This window comes from Pocillopora verrucosa, chromosome 7 (assembly GCF_036669915.1).
Source record: "Pocillopora verrucosa isolate sample1 chromosome 7, ASM3666991v2, whole genome shotgun sequence".
Taxonomy (NCBI): Eukaryota; Metazoa; Cnidaria; class Anthozoa; order Scleractinia; family Pocilloporidae; genus Pocillopora; species Pocillopora verrucosa.
In genome coordinates, this window is record NC_089318.1 from 17,650,233 (window position 1) to 17,666,308 (window position 16,076).

Sequence of the window (16,076 nt, forward strand, 5' to 3'; positions counted from 1 at the left end):
GGTGCAGTCAGCATAATTTCTGTTGCGGGACGATAGTTAATGTTGCGTATATCGTTGTTAGAAGGTCTTTGAATGTTCCTTCTGTTAGTGCGATGTAGTTCTTTCTTATGTTGTCCTTGTCTGTGGTCACGTTGGCTTTGTAGATTACGCTGGTGATGAGGCAGTTGTTATCTAGCGGGCATTGTTTTTTTTTTTCTGCAGTTGAATCCGTTTTGCGCAAGCACTGAAACATGGAACGACCTAAAACCACCTAAAACCACCTACAACCTCCTACAAATACCTCAAAATTTTCAACAACCACCTCAAAAACTCCTACAGCCACTCGCAAACAATCTAAAACTATCTAAACCAAGGCATAAATGTCTAAAATAAGGCAGAAGTTTTGCCACACGTTTCATTTGATTACGTAATGGTCCAAGGTAGGGTTTTTCTCCATTTATAATCTCAGCAGGAGCAAAACGTGAATCACCATTACGTAAGAGGCACCACACGTGCAACTGCATGCTGTATGAATGCCATGCCAGCACGAAGACGTTCGTGCCGAAGGAAGATCCCGAAGGTAAGCACAGTTCGCTTAAAAATATTTTAATGAACATTCTAATTCATCCTTTTTCTAGACGTGAGCCAAAACGTCTGCTGGTACCCAGGGTAGAAAAAACCGAGTCAAGTGAGTCTTTTGACTACGACTTTATTTTACTTAATTATTTTTTGTAACTTGATGGTTCATTTTGTAAAGCTCTTTAAGTCTTCTGCTACTGAAGGAATATAAAATATCTCGCATTTCATTTCGTGAGATAGTTGATTATACAAGGGACCAGGGAGAGTAAGATTTCAGGGGGAGGTGGAGGTTTTGTTCGATTCTTGTATTTCATGTACGTGTCATGTTGTCGTCTCGCCTTATTTCAGACATACATGCCTTGTTTTAGATACTTATAGGCGGCCGTCACCACCAAAAATACAAGGTGACAAATAGATCAGCAAATACAAAGCTGGTCTAAAGATCAGCTGCAGGACATCATAGCTACTAAAGGAATGGCATGGTCAAATTATAGACGGTTTAGTTTTCCTTCATGAAACAGAACATCCTAAACATGAATAGTTAAGCCAAATGATAAACGGTCTAGAAATTGAAATTGCAAATGGACTAGCTCAATTACAAATAGCTTAGCACTCATTTGCAATACAGTACACAAACGGTGTAGCGTTGCGTCAAATGGCTCAGGGTTATGTCGAGTAACACAGCGTAAGCACAAACGGTGTAGCGTTGCGTCAAATAGCTCAGCGTAATGTCGAATGGTACAGCGTACACACAAATGGTGTAGCGTTGCGTGAAATGGCTCAGCGTAATGTCGAATGGTACAGCGTACATACAAACAGTGTAGCGCTGCGTGAAATGGCTCGGCGTAATGTCGTATGGTACAGCGTACACACGTCTTTGCAGAACATCAGACGCTCCAGCTGGACATTAACTTGCTTTGCATTACACGAAATATTTCGATGTTGTGGGGAATTGTCGAGCTTGCTTATGGCGTGACGTGAAGACAATCTCGCCGAAACCACCAAAAGTACAAACCTCAAATAGAACAGCGATCTGCTGAGGGGGCATGACGTCATCGAATGCGATGACTGTCGCGAAACCACCACATGGTGTAGTCGCTGTGTTGAAGAGTCTTCACCTCGCCTTGCCGTAAAGCAGAGCCAATTCGATAAGTTTCTCCAATTTTTTTTTCCTGCCGATACTGCATTTATTAGCTGTAGTTCATGAAAGCGTTAATTTAAATAGCAACGAGACTGGATTCTATCACTGTTTGCCGGTGTCACAGCGGATTTGGACCCCCCGCGGATTTGGATCCCCGGTCCAAATCCGCTAGCGGATATGGACCCCCCTATCAAACTTTCTTATTAAGCATCGTTTGTATCATATTTGGTAACTAATTCTATTTGCAAGCTTTTTGTCGATGTTCTTTTCAATGACAACACAACATACCTCAACTAAAATAAAGAAAAACAGCCATTTCGTTCCAATTCTGTCGCTGTTAATACAGCGAGTCGTACAGTTTACACAAGAATTAAACATGAACAAACTATTGCATTCGAACTATTCAAATTGTTACTCTAAATCTGATGCGAATCAACATTGGTATGAAACGTCATCACAATAGTAGAGACTACTGTGTCCAGTCACAAAAATGACCCGGTCTGATTTTCTAATTAAATAACATAAAACAGTTTTTGAATAAATTGCTCTTACTGTGAGTCGTTCGTAAAGCCTATGATAAGTAAAAATGTTTCTACTCTGAACTATTGGAACTCTTAGCTTATTTTCAAATACAAATCAACTTAAGTGTCCACGTCTTAACAAAAGTGGAGACTATTATATCGAACTCAATCTTATTTTCAAATTTTAACGATTATTAACTGTCGAGGGATCCGAAATAACACCTTAACAATTACGAAGACGTTTAGAGTCTGGCGGTCTGCAGACAGTGCAGAGCCACTCGCCCTCCGGGACAGTCTTAAGTCCCTCGCAGCTCATGTACAACCATTCCTCGCACAACTCGCACTGTACCATGTAGTCCGAACACTTGGGCATTGAACAATAACAAAATAAATTGAGGTCATAAGTTTTTCTCTCATTGAATCTAGCAGTGATCGACTGTCGTGGAAAAGGTTCAACCGACCCTTCTCCAAACATTGAACTTGCGCATTTTCCCTTAGTCAAAAGAAATATCCGACGGGTCATTTCCAGCTGCCAGTTCGTATGCATTGGCGATGGCAAACAAGCCACAGCCCACCTCTTCCTGTTGTATTTGTGCAAACGGCAGTTCCACAACAAGGGTCCTGTCCGTGACCAAGGTTTGGTAACATTCAGCCAGCTGTATTTCCATCGATGACGTAAGCTTCTTCCTGGACGAACTGTCGTAAACCCGCAAATGTTCACTGATCGACGTTGAACAAACCCAATGATTTTTTCCAGTGTGGTGAATTTGAACAGATTCTTCAGAAACAACAGTAAAGGATGTTTGGCACAGCAGCGTATCGTGCCAGCCACCAATGTTCGGAAATTGCTTCTTTTAAAATGTTTTGTGATTCATTGATAACGTTGTCGCCAAGGCAACCGTTGCTTAGGATGGTATTACGATCCTTTTCGAGGAGATTAACTTTAACAGACTTGGTAAGTTCTGGCGAAGTGTCTTCGTCCTCTTTGTCGGTACCAGATTTGAAAGGCATCTCTGCAGAAGTGTTCGTGTTTGGGTGTGACTGTACAGGATGATAGTAGACCTTCAGTCTTAAATGATGTTTTCAGCTCAATACCACCTTCGTTTAGGAGCTTCTAGAAACCCTTTGGTAACACCTTCTGATGGTATAGGGACCTGACCATGCCCGCTCCAGTTTGCCTCCTTTTCTTACCTCTAAGTTCCTCAGCAACACGGTGTCGCCCTCCTTAAATCTTAGTGGCTGGTGCTTTACGTCGTGCGACTTCTTTTGCCGCTCTTGTGCTTTGTCAATGTTCTGCATTGCCTGAGCCTTCATCATGACACGGACTTTCTCATTAAAAGGAGAGGGTGCTTCTCCGTCTATGTCAGAGAATGAGTTGGTGCTGCTGGGCTTTGACCTGATTTCCATCTCGATGGGTAGCACGGATGCACGGCCAAACATCAACTCGAATGGTGTGAATTTGGTGGAGTCATTTTTACTGGTTCGATAGGCGAATAGAATGGACTTGATGTGCGCATCCCAGTCATCTTGGTTGTCGTTCACGAACTTCACAAGGGCTCTTGTTAGCGTCTGATTTAATCTATCATCAAGACCATTGGACTGCGGGTGGTACGCCGAACTGATCCTGTGGTCCGTGCCACACAACTGAAACAGCTCCTCGTTAACCCTGTTAACGAATTCTCAGTCCTGGTCAGACATCACAATTTCCGTATCTAGTGATCAGGTCGTAAAGGAAATCCGCCACACCTAGAGGACCGATAAATGTTTGTCTATTAGAGCAAGTCAAGTTTAAGCCAAGCTTGAACTTGACTCAAGCGAGCATAAAAAAAGAGTTATCAAGAGTTACGACAAATGGAGGACCCGAACAATCGAGATTCCACTGAAGTGAAAATAATTAAAGCTTTCACGCGTTTCACACTTACTGTTAGCATATCTATTATTCCATGTTTCACACCTTTTTCAAGAGAATAACAAAAGACAGTTTTTCTGACTCACGCTAATTTTTCAATGAGAGTTCAACTTCAACGGCTCTTTGAACATTGCAGCAGTACGTGAGAAGTTGGATTTTGTGTGTGCCTTGGACGCCATGGTAAGAAAACTGATATCCTTGATCTGTTTTGACATTTTTCAATCAAAGTGATATCGGAATGCTTTAATTGGTGTGCCAGACGATAAGACCAACTCGGAAAAAAGGTTGCTTTGGCAAACACTACATGTTTGATTGAAAAATGTTTTCTTATGGTTGTCAATGATACTGCTCATGTTCGGCATGCAGCTGTAGCTTACTTTCACGTTGTTCTTTTTAAAGACAGGGTGGAGATTGTGGTTTGGTGGGAAGTGTTTCTTGATTAGGTTGAGGAAGGTTTTAGCGACGTTGGTTTGGACATTTTCGCTGCATGGGGGGTTAAACCAGATGGTGTTTCTTTGTTGGATGATGAGGCTGATATTCTGCGATTGATGGCTGCGGGTATTTGTGTGATGACAGTGGGTGGGTGGTTAGATTTTGTGTTGATGTAAAGCGGCTCGTCGTTCGGTTTTCTGTATGGTTGGAAGAGTCCTTTCGTCAAGTTGAGTGTGATATCGAGGTAGTCAAATGATTTTAAGTTTCTTTGAAATGCTTGAGATCCTGTGGTGTTCTTGAAAATGACGAGTCCGTCGTCCCTGTAGAGTCCGATGTTGTTTATGCATTTTTGAATAAAATTGAATAAACATCTACAAATCGAAGATAATCCCTTCGTGATTAATAAACTCAAATAAATATATTTAGCTCGTGAACAGGCTCTCATCATTGGTGCTGCGGGACACGCGTTCCTCCACACATGGGGAGATTTGAGATGAGTCGGGGAGAGGTTTGCCGGGGATCTAGCAGTGAGTGTTAGACCTCTTGAAGAGACGCTCGTGCAGAAGCACTATATCAGAGAATTTTAGAACCACGTTAGGTATGTTCACCGCAAACGTCAAACCGTGGTCAGGGCTTGTGGTTAGAAGTTAGAAGTTTCGAGACTTAAAGCTTTTTAGATCGTCGTCGGCTTTCACCTGAAAAAAAATCATCATTGCACCGCCATCTTTAATTACTAAAGGATGGAGGTCCTTCATTTCAAGCACAAAATGTGGCGTAAAGATTAGTTTCCTAGAATCTCAAACAGATTGGTTGTAAAGAAAAGATTTCACTTCACACATATTTATAAGACATACGTGAGAACTTTCCAACAGGAAGAAAAAAAGCGTCAAGGAGTTCAACTTCCTCAAACTGCCTCGCCCGAAGTTCAAACGTGAATGTCAAACTGCAAACTCTGGTGACGTGGCTCCTAGACGTTAACCAAACGCGGATCTAGAACTCTCTATCGACAAATTTTAACCGTTAGTCGTAAAAAAGTTAAAGGTCAAAATTTTCTTTTAACATTCCCGCACTATAGTGTGTGATCGTGCAAGCGGGAGAAGAGGATAATGGGATTGTTGTAAGCGACCGTGGCTGACGTTTAGACAATTTACCAGTGAGAATAATAGTCGAATTCACTCCCTAAGCGTGAGATTCACCCAACAAATCAAGTAACACATGTAATAAAAATATATAAGGTAAAACAGGTTTAACCCTCAAGAGAAACTGAAGTCACAGCAAATGATTGTAACTCTTCAGCCGAAACCTTCGATTTTGGGAAGGTGTGTGTTGAACTGGGGCAAAATTGTGTTGGAAATGTGAAAAATCCATTACAAGCATAGTGATAGACATTTGTTAAGCAAATACTTGATCAAACTTACCAATCAAAAGAGGTGGAGAAGGAACGGAAAAAGAACTCAAAAAGTTCGCCAGGCCAAAGGCTGAGGCTCTCCTCTATGCTTCCACGCAAGTTAAAAGTAAAACATTCATTGCAGTTTATATTAAACCATTTCCAATCCAAAAAGACACTGCATAAAATGAAACGAGTTTGACTATTTGGCAAAGGAAGAAGAACAACAGATACCGCGGCAATAAGGCTGCCCACTTGAAAGACATAGCGAGGGTTGATTCGCGTTAGATTACATACAGGACCTGCTAACAGTCTTGCAATACACGAGGCTAAACCATAGAACATCAGCTACCCTGAGGATTTGCAAGCTGAAAGCCCTTGCTCTTCTGCATACTTCACCTGAAAGAAAAAATGTCGGCGTGTGATACCCAAGGATACCACTTAACGAATTTACGATCCTTTACTTTACTCGGTGGAACTAATCTGCGAACGTAAATCGCCTACGGAGGTTCGAGAGAGTCTACATTCAAACAAAAAATTCTGAAAATGATCGTTGTTCCAAGGAAAGTTTTCAAACGATCCTTTTCTGAAATACCTTTGATAATCTGAAGCATTCAAGATCTTGAAAGCGATCTAATCACAGATTCCCCACCACCACTCGCAAATTTTCACACATTCAAAGAGTAAAAACGTATTCCCACAAGTTTTGTGGTGAACTCGATATCTTATGACTCGCCCCATTCTTCAATGTGGCTCCTAGTCAAGTCGCCTCCTAACCTAATGATCTCGTCCCCAGACATGGTGACGTCCTTCCAAAAATTTAGATTCATTTGGTCATGCCTGTTTGAGCCATGAAGTACTAGAAGTATGGGATCAATGTCAGGTTCTGAACAACTGCGCACCCGCCCCTCCCCTAACCTAACTTTAGCCCTAACTTGTAATCAGTTGACTGTTGTTGGGCCAGGGGAGGGGTGAGTGCGCAGTTGCTCAGATACCGACATTGATCCGAAATAGCAATGGTCCGCGCAAGTATATAACCCTCAGCGAGTTGATCAAATCATCAATAGCTTGGTAAGTGCCCCCTGCGGTTATTATCTGTTTATTACTCAAAAAAAAGAAGAAAAACGGCCTCAATACTTACTACATGAGTTTGAGCTAAGGACTCCCCAAAGCGATCCGAAAAAATTGCCAAAGCGAAGACAATGAAAACGGCACGATTTCTCTTCCTGCAGTTGGGCTGTTGCCTTATTTGATTCCTTTTCTCGTACACTAGGATCTTACGCAAGCGCTGCAATTCCGATCACAAATACAGTTCCACCAAGGAATCTTAGAGTGTTTTCTAAACCAAAACTGTCTACAAGTAGCAAAACTTGAGTAAGCGGTGCCAGCGCAGACCCAGTCCACCGGAAGACATTAGTATCCTTGTGGCAAAAGGCCTCCTTTCATGGAAATATTTTGCAACAACCAAGTAACCTGACACACTAAGACAGCAGATACCGAACCCAACAAACAAGCTGTAAGTCAAATAGTAGACGAAGGCACTTGATGCTAAAACAAGTCCAACTGTTGAAGACAGCACCCCAAGCATGGTGACAAAGCGGTAGCTAAATTTATCCAGGAGACGACCAGCCACAGGACTGGAAAAAAGTAATGGAAAGTATGCTAAGGAAACTATCCAAGCTGAAAAGGAAAATAAGGTTAAGGTTAATCACAAAATGTAGGCAGTTTTGTTCTTTAACCCTCTAACTCCCATGAGTGATTAAGAGAGAATTTCTCCTTACAATATCAATACAATAGCAGGCAGACAAGTGATGAGAATAAAGAAAAAATATCAAGTAGGGGATTTTTAGTTGATCCAATATCAAATTCTCCAAAGAAACATTATAGACGGACAGTAAGGAGGATAACTAATGAGATCTCTGAGGGTGAAAGGGTTTACAGAAAGAGGAGTCAGGTACACTAGTGATGGATAGAAAAAGGTACCACATCCCAAATTTCTACACTGGCTTAGTCTGCAATGGAGTCAAGAGATCAAACTATGGCCCTATAAAAACTATGGACCATACCCCCCAAGATCTGATTATTAATTCTCTCTTCTAGCTTCAACTCATTCCCTTGTAAATTAGTTAAGAGAATTTGGTGATAGATCAAGAAAGCATCCTCTACCTGATTAGTTTGAATATTCTCATTACCTGCTTGCTCGATAATGTATAGATATTATAAGGAGAAATTACGTTTTAATCACTTCTGGGAAGTAAAGGGTTAAAAGAGTGATGTAGACACAGTATGCAGTCACAAGGCTAAAAGGATTTCAACACCTCAGTCACTACATTTGAGAGTGATTAGTACTTTTAAAAAGTTATTGCAATTACCTGTAGTTAAATAAACAAAACACAAACTTGATTTTGTCAGAAGCAGTTCAAGCTTTGATAGGTGGCTTTGGATCCACTGCCTCAAAGTCTCACTGGAGTTTCCATCAGAAAAATCCTTGGGGCGAGGATGAAAATCAATGGCAAACTCAACACTTTTTGATGCCAGATTTAGAAGTCAAACCCAAGCCATCGTCAGTGGTGATAGATAAATTCTCTTACTACCTTGCCCTTCCTCCTCACACAATATATCCCAAATACAATTGTTCAAGAATTGTCTATGGTGAAGATTTTTCAAAATATGCATTTGTTTTGTAAGACCTTGATGCAACAGAGTGTGAAGAAGCTTGTATGACTAATTCTGATCTCATTCATCCAAATGTGATCAGCAGGTGCCAAACAAAAAAATTACAGAGCTTGACACTGAAGTAAATTCTAGTTTCTGCTGGTTACCTAGAATCCCATCTCTTTTTTCCTTCTCTCTTTTTTTCAATTTCATTGCTCTTTAAAGATGGCACAAGACTCCCTTATTTTTAATTTATACTAACTTTAATATACCAGTATCTCAAATTTTTATTATATACTATGTTCAGTCAGCACCCCTTCACACCCTGGACATTACCTTCCAAAGTTACAATAGGAGAGAGTGAATTTAGACATGTGAGAACTCAAGAATGTACTCCTGACAAATTGTTGTGCAAAAATAAGAATCTCCAGGATCAACCACTGTTCTTCAAAATGTGAGGTCTTATTCAATGAAAAAACAGCTGTGTTTCAGATAAAGACCTCAAGGAACTAATTGTCAGTGTCAATGAAGGTAAATAAAAGATCTGAAAATGGTCTTGACGGTGTCATGTAATTCAAATGTGACAACAACATACCATATTTCCACCAATAAGCACCCAGGTGCTTCTGTACCATTTTGGTTAAAGCAAGGGTACTTATTGGAAGGATGGTGCTTAATCAAGGGGCACATATTAAGAAAGTGCAGCAATAGGACGAAAATTTATATGCACATAGAGGGAGTAGGCAAGCACGTGGAGATAGAAACAACTGGAATGGGAAAGAAAATATTCTCCTGTACTGATTCTGCTGTAGTTAAAGTTGAAAAAGTTGTTAGTAAAGTGGCAATAGGAACAAGTTTTCATTGAATCCCTACTTTTTAAGGAACTGAGGAAGAAGGGGCAGAGGGTGCTTGTTCACGAAGGGCACCTATTTGACATCATGGCCTTGGGGGGGTGGGGTGGGTGCTTAATCAGAGGGGGGGCACTCGATAGAGATTTTATTCAAGAAAACACTGTGGTTAGAAATACAAAAATACACATGATTTAATTCGAAACTTAGGTTACATATATTAAGCGTAAAAATTTATGCATAAATCATGTTGTTTCCGACCAAATAAAAATCTGTCTCAAAAAAGCAAGATAAAGCTGGTAACGGGGTGATGAAAGACGATGATAACGAAAGATTGCAAACATTTGTCCAGAACACCAGAAATTAAAAAGAAAAGCCCTGGAGGTTAAAACACCGGCTATTACGTCTTATGCCCCGGTAATCTCGTACCCAGATCCTACCTTGTAACTGTGTATTACATGTATCTTGTCTTCATGAGTTAAAGCGTTCCATGATGACTGGAAAAAGGACTCCAAAGTTTAAAATAAGGCCAATGTTCACCGCTTGCCAGACAAAGGCGCAAACATACATAGCAGAAGACCAGCCACTATCTTGCTTGCGCCGAAGCCGATTTGGGCAATTTTTATCAAAGAAAAATATCATTCGGTGTAATATATTGAAGCTGAACTCCTAAATTTTCTCTGCGAGTGAATACTTCATCATTTGATTATCCAAACTGGCATTGCAAACTGTGCGTGACTGTCTGCGTGACTACTAAAGAGCATGTGACATTAGATCAGCTGAAAGGTGAAAGGCCGCTGGAACTTTTCCCTGAAGGCGCAACGACGCGGCTTTTTTATTCATAGCGTGACAGGAAACGAAAATAAATTGTTTAACTCCCGTTGCGATCGATTTCCCTGATTGAAATGAGCATTAGCGATGAACCAGATAAAATGCAGGATTTATAAAATACCTCTGCCGTCTTGTTAGCTGTTGACATGGTTCCTTGTCGTGGTCAAATTTTTTCTTTCAAGCAAGATAGCCTCTGGTCGTGGTTTGTTTGTATTAGTACGACATTTTGTATGGTCTTAACGGTTGGATTTATCTTCGCTCTCGGTGTTTTCCTTCCTGTCTTCATGGATTCTTTCAACGAAAGTCGCGAAAGAACAGGTTAGTTTTGTTTAAATCGGAGTGATCTGCTTGTTATTTCTGTGAACTATACCGATGTGTATTTTGAACGAATTTCAGTTTCCCCGCGTTACATATGATAATAATTAAGCTGTGGAAACGGAGCGTTAATGAATATAAACAGCGTTCAAGGTCCCGATCTTACTGGATTGCTTGAAAAATCGTTCCTCCCAGAAAAGAGAAAAAGTGTTCCTGTTTAGACGATCGGAACAGGAAATTGTATAATTATGTAAAAGACATATTTTGTTAGTTCGTTCGAATCCATTCAAGTCGTTCCTTTCAAGCTGATATCCTGCGGGTATCGATTTGGATGCGATTCTATGCTTGTGACGTACCTTTCCAGTTTGACTGAGGAAGAGAAGGAATGCAACAGCAAGAAGTAATTAACACAGTGGGAAAAAGATGTAATCGATGAAATCCGTGCAAAGCAATGAATGAAAGGGGGAAACGGTCTAAGAATCACTACATCAAAAATTCCAGCTTGCTTTTCGTTGTATAATTTAGAATCAGTGTATTTTTGCTCCCTTGTTCTTGTCCGCAACGTAACGCCACGCATTGATTTTCGAATAAAATCAAAGAGGGAAGGGATTGAGTTTTTACCCAAGTGATCCACCATTTCCGGCTCAAGGAAGGGTAGCAAAGTAAGGGTCCTGATCCCGTTTTGCGCACGAATTTTAGAAAAATTTGCACACACGTGTACTTTAAACAGGATTTCACGCGTCACTAATTATAAAGAAAAAACTTCAAATCCCTGTTAACCTTCAGTTGCCTTTCTGTAACATTCACGCGTCACGTACTAATGTTGGGCTTAATCACTCGTCGCTTATAAACCCTTTCCCACCCTCGGGAATAAAGGAGAAGTGATGAATACTTCGGCTAGCATTAAGCAGTAATCTGGTGAAAAGTGTTGACGAATAGTTTATGTAGCATCCAAGTCGTTTTTACAGGCCAGAGGTGGGTTTTAATCGTGTAAGACAAATGCACAGAACAGTATATTACGTCACTGGTCCTCAAAACCCTTAACCACTGACGTACTTGCGGTTTTTTCTTCTCATACTATGTAGGACAAACTAAGAGAATTAAGAGAAAGAGAACACTTATGCACATATCAAATACTGAATAACAGTATTTTTAAAAAAAATATACACTTTACAGCCTCATTTTCACACGAGAATGCCGTCATCTTGGAATTTGAATTTAACCTCAAAGTCCTGGGTATCGTTAATCTTGCACCAAGATCCTACCGTGTAACTTTAACTGAAGTGTGCAACTACTTGACCGTGATCATTGATCATTGTTGTTGTCATCTTTGCTATCATTTTTATCATTACTATCGTTATCATTATTATCTATATTATTGTCATTGTCATTATCAATGTTATTATTACTATTATTATGATTATTATTGATATTGTGTATCATTATCATTATTTTCAAAAACTCATTAATAATTCATAAGCCCATTAACCTATCAAATGGTAGATAATACATCACGTGCAGTGACTTTATATCGATAAACCTCATCCTTATTAGTATGCGGCGTTTTATCAGATATAAAGACACTGCACGTGACTTATGAATATTAATTAATTATCAACACAGAAACTGACACAACAAATGAACAAAAGCATAATTGTTATGAACTCTCTTGACACACGCTTTTCCAAGAATGTTTTTGAAGCCGTTCAAAAAACTCGCAGCACGTGTTTTATCGGGTCAAAAACCACTCGGCTACGCCTCGTGGTTTTAAACCCGATAAAACACTCCTGCTCGTTTTTTAAACATTACATCATGGTCATCATTATTATTTTTATATCTTATTTTTCTCACTATTCTTGCAGCATGGGTGAGCTCTATCATTATGGCAATATTTCTATTCTTTGGGCCTGTAATTGGCGTCGTCGTTAACCGTTTTGGATGTCGTGTGGCCAGGATCATAGGTTGCCTGTCCTGTGCTGTCGGTCTCGGCTTGGGCTCTCTGGCTCCGAACATCATTGTTTTATATGTAGCCTTTTGTATACTCTTCGGCTTTGGTACGTCATTCATTTACCTTTCCTCGCCATTGATTATGACCCACTACTTTAATAAGAGAAGATCCGTGGCTCTTGGAATTGTGACAGCCGGTCAAGGTCTGGGAACTATGATATGTGGTCCCGTTTTACAGGTGATGGCTGCCATGTCCAACTGGAGGAAGACTTTTCTCATGTTCGCGGGTATTTTGGCTCTCTCGTCCTTGACGGGCTGCTTTCTGAAACACGATAGCTCCAGATCCACAGCTTCGTCGACCCAAGGCGAGAAAAATTCAAAGAAGTTTGGTTGGAATATAGCTGTTTGTAAGAACCCCAAATTTTTGGTTTTACTGGTTATGAGTACACTTTTCAACTTTGTTCGGATGATTCCTTACGTACACTTGGTGAGTTGCGGTATTAATTTGCATTAGCTATCGTGCATGGATTTTACATCATATTACGCAGCATGAAAGTTTAGCCTAGCATATACCCGTTAATAAGAAAGAAACAGTTCCCTAGAGTATTATCACATGACTTTCAACTCCTGTACGTCATGATGACGTCAGAGGGACTTCAATCAATAGAGAATGTTTCCTCTCTGATGAGGGCTTAGGATGTTAACCATCACGGAGGTGTTAACAAAGTCAGATTTAACAAGAACTTGCAGATGTGTTCGCTAATTTTAGCACTCTCAGAAGGTTGCTACGTGATCTCATTTAGATACCCAAAAACAAATTTTTAGAAAATCAATAGCTTACAAATGCAATGCAATAATTATTGCATTTTAATTTAAGTTTCGCTTTTTTCAACAAATTAAATTAAGGCCTATACTTAATGGGTAAACAAAACGTACAAGTTAAGAAGCTTACTCGCCGAGTCCAGAGGGCAAACGCTTCAATCGTTCCATTTGCGAGACGCAAAAATATATGGAATGTGTGACATGCTGCAGTATAGATTTCTTATTAATTTATTTCTTTCATTATGTTCTTAGATAAAACACTGCGACGATCTTGGCATTCCAGCAGATAAGAGTTCCACACTTTTCACTATTATTGGAATATTTGCCGCCATTGGTCGTTTGTGCGCTGGCTGCCTTTGCGACCTCAAATATGTCAACTCACGCCTCCTCTACCAGGCAAGCGTGTTATTGAGTAGCGCCTCGATCATGCTTCTAACAGTGCCAAAGACTTACACCCCACTGGCTGCAGTAGTCATAATATTCAGCCTAGGGGACGGACTGGTAGTGTCAACATTCGTTATCGAGCTGTTCAAGTCTGTAAAGGAGTCAGAAAGAGCACTTTGCCTTGGATTTTGCATGATGGCAGGTGGGGCCCTAATCTTCTGCGGCCCGCCTTTAGCTGGTAAGGTGTCAAGAACTCTCCTTTTCTTTCCACCGTTCAAACTCTCTAGGTCTTAACCTCATTTTTTCTCTCCTTTCTAACCCGCATAAATTTCCTCGCGAATTAATTAGTTCAGACCATTTGGTTTTGAATCAAGATTAGTGGCACCCTCAAACTGTTAGGGTCGTAAAATCAAAATAAAATAGAAAAATAATAAATTAAGTTTTAGTAGTGGCGCTTCCACTAAAGGGAAATGGAATTTTGAGGGATTTTTTTTTTCGGTAAAAGTTAAACCGGAAAAATCTGAGAAAACGTCGTAAGGTCGGTTTCCAACATGGAACTCCACTCCACAGTTAACGCCAAGTTTTGAAATCGAACCTAGTTCACAGCGGTGGGAGGCTAGCGCTCTGACCACATTCTCATTACCTATTTTATGTATGATGTGGTGAAGTTTTGGGGAGAGGTGGCATGTTAATCAGCCCTAAGAATTGAAAGTTTAAGCCCAAGGGCTACCGAACAGTAAATTTCGAGTCCCATTAACCGGACATTGCGAACTTTCTCTGAGGAGCTGAGTGATGTTTCAATCTGGAAGCTACGATCTATTACTTTACTTTTACAAAAACAGTTTAGGTTCATGTCTGTGAATGAATAGGCGTATTGTTAATCAGAACTTTTATTTATCCCAAATTTAGGTCTTATGGCAGACAGATTTGGAAACTACATAGCTGCATTTCTCGTGGCGGGAGGTGTTGGGGTTGTCAGCTCTCCCATCCCTTTTCTCATTTCGTGTTTCGAGCCGCAAAATAACGGCGGAGATCCCGTGGAACATCTTGAAGAATTGATGGACAAGGATATATGTGTTTCTCCACCAAACTACAAATCTACAAATGGTGATATTCCCAGAACAGTTTATCCTAAAGAGTCAGTAGAGTCGTTGAATGCAAAAAGGACGTCTATGGTGCGCGCCGCGTCTAACAGGCCTGTATCGTTTATGTGGGCCATGGAAAGTCCTTATAATTTTTAACAAAGTATTCTATTCCAACTATACTAACAGAGTAGAGCGCTTTTCCACTGAGTGTCGTTGAACCATAATCAAAGTAATTACAACAGCCAATCAGGAGAAAGGAAAATATCTTGAAGAGCCAATGAGAGCTCAAAATAAAAACTAAAGCGCGGGAAAACGCGGTTGGTGGCAACGTTTATATCAATTACTCCCGCTTCGCTCTTTGATTGTTTTGTTTACCACTAGTTGATTTAGTTAAGTAGACTGTCTTGTAAAGTTAATTTCAGATCGAAGAAAAATCGGTTATACGATTGCGAGTATTCTTCGGTAATGGGCCGTCTTGGTTTTCACGCGGAACACAAGTTCTACCTTATATTATTATATAGGGAGAAGTTCCATATTAATCATTTGTTAGAGTTATAGGGTTAAATGATGGGTCAAGTGTTTGAAAATGGAATCTTTATTTTCTTATAACCAGATATAAATTATACAGAAAGACAAATTAATGCAACTTATTTTTCACTGGAGAATCGCAGTTTTTAAGTTTTTTAATTTATAAAATATGAATAAAAAAAAACACACGCAATCATGTGCTTAGTAACTATCACAATAAGAGAGATGGTAAATTTTTAACTCGGAAGTGGAGGAGAGGTTTTTTTCGTCTTGTCGATGCTAGGGCAACTGAATTTCTGAGGTTCAATTCCTCGTGGGGAGTCATTATTTCGTAGTTATAGTAATGTATGCGTTCAAACCCGTTCAGGAACCAAAACTGAACGTCCTTTTTACTTATATAGCTGTGAAAATGAAGATCAGGAAAAAAGACCATTATCCACTGACATTTTAAAAAGCTTATTTGTAAAAAAGGTATGTTCTCCACATTAAGCAAAGTTTAAAGTAAGGTTTCCTATGTTAACCCTTTCACTCCCACAAGTGACCAAGACAGAATTTCTCCATACAATATCAATACAATATCACGCAGGTAAGTAATGAGAATAAAGAAAAATATTAATTATGGGATTATCAGTTGATCCAGTACCAAATACTCTAAACTAAACTCATATGAATTGTATAGCAGACAGTAAGGAGGATAACCAATGAGATCTTAG

The 16,076-nt window shown here is 40.0% G+C and overlaps 1 protein-coding gene and 1 long non-coding RNA gene across 4 annotated transcripts; one reads left to right on the plus strand and one right to left on the minus strand.

The window, feature by feature from the left end:
- Positions 1–1,889: 1,889 nt before the first annotated feature.
- Positions 1,890–11,564, minus strand: LOC136282249 (uncharacterized). Of its 2 annotated transcripts, XR_010718161.1 has the most exons (5): positions 11,378–11,564; positions 9,892–10,573; positions 7,090–7,628; positions 5,416–6,347; positions 1,890–5,256 (listed from the first exon to the last, which is right to left on the minus strand). It is a non-coding gene; the product is annotated as an uncharacterized lncRNA (long non-coding RNA). The 2 variants fall into 2 exon arrangements; XR_010718160.1 differs by having other exon boundaries at positions 1,890–6,347.
- On the plus strand, positions 10,304–15,516 carry LOC131784787 (monocarboxylate transporter 13). 2 transcript variants are annotated; one of them, XM_059101614.2, is made up of 4 exons: positions 10,304–10,600; positions 12,460–13,031; positions 13,619–13,988; positions 14,660–15,509. In XM_059101614.2, the coding sequence occupies exons 1-4, from the start codon at positions 10,429–10,431 to the stop codon at positions 14,989–14,991; spliced, it is 1,446 nt and encodes a 481-aa protein (XP_058957597.2). In that variant the 5' UTR covers positions 10,304–10,428; the 3' UTR covers positions 14,992–15,509. The 2 variants fall into 2 exon arrangements, with proteins under 2 accessions (XP_058957597.2, XP_058957598.2); XM_059101615.2 differs by lacking the exon at positions 10,304–10,600 and adding an exon at positions 10,824–10,997 and having other exon boundaries at positions 14,660–15,516.
- Positions 15,517–16,076: the final 560 nt, after the last annotated feature.

What these genes read in the sequence shown, in the direction of transcription:
- LOC131784787 (XM_059101614.2), top strand. Translation starts at nt 10,429, where the DNA reads ATGGTTCCTTGTCGTGGTCAAATTTTTTCTTTCAAGCAAGATAGCCTC. An exon ending in TGATTCCTTACGTACACTTG is followed by an intron (nt 13,032 to 13,618) that starts GTGAGTTGCGGT and finishes TTATGTTCTTAG; the next exon opens with ATAAAACACTGCGACGATCT. An exon ending in CTGCGGCCCGCCTTTAGCTG is followed by an intron (nt 13,989 to 14,659) that starts GTAAGGTGTCAA and finishes TCCCAAATTTAG; the next exon opens with GTCTTATGGCAGACAGATTT.